Source organism: Cnephaeus nilssonii, assembly GCF_951640355.1.
Source record: "Cnephaeus nilssonii genome assembly, chromosome: 13".
Lineage (NCBI taxonomy): Eukaryota > Metazoa > Chordata > Mammalia > Chiroptera > Vespertilionidae > Cnephaeus > Cnephaeus nilssonii.
The window spans coordinates 40668300-40673645 of NC_137084.1; the positions used below are offsets into that span (position 1 = coordinate 40668300).

General features: G+C 37.8%; 1 protein-coding gene across 1 annotated transcript; it reads left to right on the forward strand.

Annotated features, from left to right (window-relative positions):
• Positions 1 to 2964: 2964 nt before the first annotated feature.
• On the forward strand, positions 2965 to 4638 carry LOC307110111 (olfactory receptor 51V1-like; the record flags this gene model as incomplete). The annotated part of the gene is given in 3 exon segments (XM_079789157.1): positions 2965 to 3117; positions 3677 to 3704; positions 3707 to 4638. Coding segments are annotated over 3 exon segments (1113 nt in total).
• Between the last annotated feature and the right edge of the window lie 708 nt (positions 4639 to 5346).

A 5346-nucleotide genomic window follows, 5' to 3' on the forward strand; every position in this document is an offset into this window, starting at 1 on the left:
AGTGTTAGCGTATCAGAATCTCTGAACACACATTCTTTGGATTAGACTTACAGAAGGTTCTTAGTTCTTTAGCCATGCTAAGGGCTAAGATGCTTGGCTTCACTTATGCTTAAGCAGGTCTAAAGCAAACCTGCTTTATGCTTCTTTGAAGAAAGCTGGTGTTGGGGGTAGGAGAGTCAATGGATTACTTCTGCCCCCTGCTGGTGGACAGATAGGACCATTAGAGAAATTATCTCTCAAATAGTGGCAATATAATTAATTGTTCAAAGCAGTTCCTGTGTGGGTGTCATTAAATAATTATACTGAAGAATAAGCAAAAACATAGACTGTCTTAAAAGCAACAACAATGTTTTCTATTCAATACAATTATAAAGACGTTGATTTTTTAGACCCAAATTCTTTCTCTATGCCTTTTCAGTGGTCGGCAAACTCATTAGTCAACAGAGCCAAATATCAACAGTACAACGATTGAAATTTCTTTTGAGAGCCAAATTTTTTAAACTTAAACTATATAGGTAGATACATTGTTATTAACTTAATTAGGGTACTCCTAAGCTGGCCTTTGCTAAAAACTCAAGCGTCCAAAGTACCGCATGTGGCTCGCGAGCCGCAGTTTGCCGACCACTGCTTTATGGTAAGCAAAAACTATTGGTCATTAACCGATCTAATTTGAAAAGTAATAATATAGGGAATTATTTCCAAGAATAGAAATAAAAATACAGGTGCCTGAACATTTGGGTCAGTTTGAATTAAAAAAAAAAAGAAAAGAAAAGAAAAGAAAAAAGTCCCCTGAAAGTATGATGTGTTTAATTTGATCACATATGTGCTTTCTAAATGAACATTCCAGAATTTTAGACAAAGTACATAGAGGGAGTACCAGAATCCTATCACTTCCCCAGACTCAAATACACTGCTTCTTATTTTGTTTAATTTTTTTTTTTATGGCAGGCATTGTTCTAGTTGGTACAAATTTAAAAAAAAAAAGTTATTATGCACCATGACTTTGAGGTGGCATAACACAGCATAATGTTTGGGGAAATGTTGGCCTTTTTGTTCTCTCTTTTTTAGCGCAGGTGGAGCATGTGGTGCATCTGACATATCTGAACACTTTCCTCTTGAAATCTTCATTGATTGGTCTCATCAACACTATCCTCTCCTGACTCCCATCCTAAATCTTAAAATAGAACTTTAAAAAAATTCCAACATTTATTGATCTTCAATTGCTAAAAGGCTGATACTCTCCGTGGAGGCACCATAAAAATTTGTAGTTAGTTTGAAGAAGCCTAAATGAGAGTTATGTGCCTAGATCTTTTGATTCTTTTGTCCTCAATTCCAGTGATTTGTCTATATGTCTTGGTCAGAATTATAGGAATCTTATTTGAATTCTGAGTGTTGTACCCAAGGTCAGCAAGGATTCCTACGGCAGTGCAGTGTCTGTTTTATATGTCATCTAATCCTTATATTCAATGACCCAAGACTGATAACGTGTGGCAATAAGGATGCATGTGGAATTTTTACAATGTATTTGTATTTATCTTATTTTTGTACCTCTATAATTGTGCAACATTTATAAATATAAATATGTGTTATCAAAATATATGGGAACATGCTTTAGTTAAGGGGTTTCCTGAAAAGTGATCGTTGAGATGCAGAGGGAAAAATTTAAGACTGTTTTTTTTTTTTAGCTTACTATTATGAATTTATTATAAAGGATAAAACCCAGAAACAGCCAATTAGAGGAGATGCACAGGGTGAGGTAAGACTGTTTTACAAGAGGAAGCAGTGATTGAGGAACTTTTCCTCAACCCCTGTCTCCTTCTTGTGAAAAGCCATCTTAGGCAGAGAGAACATCAGGAGAAAAGTCTAATAAAAGAAGGGAAATGGTAATTTTGAAAAGTAAATGTTTAAAAGCTGACCAATTTTTCTTTAAAGGGCAAAGAAATTTCATTTGCTGGAGGAAATGTATTAAAATATGAGCTAAGTTATCTAATGTTGACAGGGACAAAAGGTACTGTCTTAGTAATAGTGATCATAATAGGAAATAAGTAGAAAGTGTTACAATGTTATAGCAATAGAAAATAATTAAAGAGTGTTATAAGAAATGTAGAAAAATTATTTTTTGTGAAACACTTGTTATACTCTACTTGGCCAGGTACATTCAGAAGAAGATTAACCTCAGGAGCTGCCTGGTGGGATCATCATAATAAAAGGCTAATATGCCATGACACCTTAAGGACTGATCAGCAGGGACCTGAGGCTGCGGCCCCTGCTGGGCGGGGCTTGATGGGGGTGGGGCCAGCCAGGTCTGAGTCTTGGCCAATGGGGGTGAGGCCAGCTGGGTCTTGGTCTGGCACAATTTCGAGGTGCGCGCGGGTGGGTGGGGACTTGACTCTGGGTCCTGTGGAGCACCCCAGACTCTGACAAGAGGGAGATTTTCATATACATTTTACTAATTTTCTTTCAACTCTGACACTTCTATTATAGAGAAAGGGCAAATAGCAATATTAAAATATTTCCTGTAATTAATTCCCTTTTAATGTGCATGAATTTTGTGCACCCAGCCACTAGTATAATAATAAAGATGAGGAATAGGTCACAAAAGCAAGCCAGAATCTGAAGTTACTTTAACACATTGAAATAATTAAATCAAACAGGAAAGCCAGTATGGACTTTTAAACACCTGTCTACTTTACAGGAGCCTTTAAATCTTTTGCAAAGACTTTCAGGGCCAGAACTTTATTAAGGCAGGAAAATATGTGAAGAAGAAGCCAATCAATTCTACTGCAATAAGGGTTTTAAAATTCTAAACATAGACAGCTATTTGACATTAACCTTCTGGTCTTTAAAATGGCAAATTCTAAGGGAGAAAAAAAACAACTGCTCAATCTCTTCCATAAAAGCATATTAGATGAAAACTCAATACCCATTGAATGAATGAATAAGTACACAGAATACAATGGGCTGATGTCAGAGGGTGTGGGTTTACAACCTAAGTCTCTGAGCCCCACAGACACAGATGAGTCTAACATCTCAGAGGGACAGCGCTCCTGTGGGAAATCATTCACCAAAGGTCATGTGTATAAATATTCTTCCCTGTCTATCACCAAGGAAGAAAAAGTAATTGTTGGCTACGTCATTTGGAGTGAAATAAAACAGAAATACCTTCATTAAATACTATTTGGAGGAAAAATACATTTGGAGGCAGCACAATGTAAGAAATGATGGGTATGAAACGACTATTTAAATGCACTTATAATATTAAAGCTTCAAGATTATTCTTAAATGCTTAATGAACTGGAGAGTAGAGGAGGAGAATTATTTTGAGAACCTCAGCTCCCAATTTTACAGTTATAGCATCTCACCAGCATCCTTGGGAAAATGTCCCATATCTTTTCTGAAAATTAGTTTTCTCCTGTAAACTATTTGTTCTTACATGTGGCTTCTAAGTACAGCTCTGAGCCTGCCAGTGGATGAATAATGACTCTTAAATGACATCAGGAAAAGACCCTTCTCTTCCACACAGCAGGTAATATGCCTCTAATAGCAATAGAGTTGCTTGGCTATGTTTTGTCAAGTCAGTTGACTTTTAGCATAATGCTGTTGACTTCAAAATTCCATCTAACTCACCTGAAATTGAATCATTTCCTTTGAAATAAACACTCTTGCTGCCTGGAAGACGTATTTCAGTTCCAGAGTGATTGCTTCACTAGCCCTAGTATGAATTTCTCCTCCTTCCATCTCACGGGATTTTCTGGCCTGGAGCAGCAATATCCATGGATCTCCATCCCCTTCTCTGCCATCTATGCCATGGTACTTCTGGGCAATTGCATGGTGCTGCATGTGATCCGGACTGAGCCCAGCCTGCACCAGCCCATGTTCTACTTCCTGGCCATGCTGGCCCTCACTGACCTGTGCATGGGGCTGTCCACAGTGCACACAGTGCTGGGGATCCTGTGGGGGCTCAGCCAGGAAGTCAGTCTGGATGCCTGTATTGCCCAGTCCTATTTCATACATGGTCTGTCCTTCATGGAGTCCTCAGTCCTCCTCGCTATGGCTTTTGACCGCTACATCGCCATTTGCCACCCACTACACTATTCTTCCATCCTAACTAATGACAAAATCATAAAAATTGGGGTGGCAATCTTATGTAGGAGTACATTACTCATACCCCCGGTTATCATTCGCCTAAAGTTCTTAAATTACTGCCATCCCCACATCCTTTCTCACTCTTTCTGCCTGCACCAGGACCTTCTCCATCTAGCTTGCTCAGACATCCGATTCAATAGCTATTATGCCTTGATGTTGGTCATTTGCACGCTACTGTTGGATGCTGTTCTTATCCTTTTCTCCTATGTCATGATTCTTAAATCAGTCCTGGCAATTGCCTCTCAGGAGGAGCGGCGTAAGTCCTTTCAGACCTGCATCTCCCACATCTGTGCTGTCCTGGTGTTCTACATCCCTATCATTGGCCTAACAATGGTGCACCGTTTTGGTAAGCATCTCTCCCCCATGGTCCATGTCTTCATGGGCAACATCTATATCCTTTTCCCACCTTTGATGAACCCCATCATCTACAGTGTCAAGACCCAACAGATTCGTAGCAGAATGCTCAGACTTTTTTCTCTGAAAATACATTGAGATACACAGGTCTTTTAAGAAATAAAAAGAGACAACAATAGTAAGTACACAAAAATAAATTTTATTAGAGTTGGAGCTTTAGTCCTGAGTCCATGATTCTTGATTTTAAAACATACTTTAAATGTAATCAGAGGATGACCCACAAACAGATTCCATTTTTATCTATGACCTGGAAATGAGTTGTTCTTGAAGTTGGAGGTGGGAGACTCCATCTGAAACATTTCATAAACCCTATCAACTGTTGCTTTGTGAAAAACAAAACATATGTAAGTTATTCTACAAGTACAATAGCATTCAAGAAAGTACGAAAGTAGTTAAGTGCCCAAAAATATTTTTTCAAGTATTTTCTTTGCAATAAATTCAAATCCTAGGTCTTATAGTTTCAAAAGTGTATAACTTGCAGCTTCTTTAATTCTCTGAGATATAGTTAATTAACCTTCAAAATGAGAAAAATACCAAACTCACAGGAATATTGTGGTTACTATCTGGACCAGAATTGTCCAACCAGAATTTTTCTAAAATGATGAAAATGTTCTATCATATAGAATAAGTAGATCAATAGCTACATATGACTACTGAGCACTTGGAATGTACATAGCACAACTTGGCAAATCCTTTTCAAATTCTGGTTAACTGTAGTTAATTTATATTCAAATATTAAAAGACCATTTATTAGGCAGTGCAGGTATAGAACATAAAAAGAACACA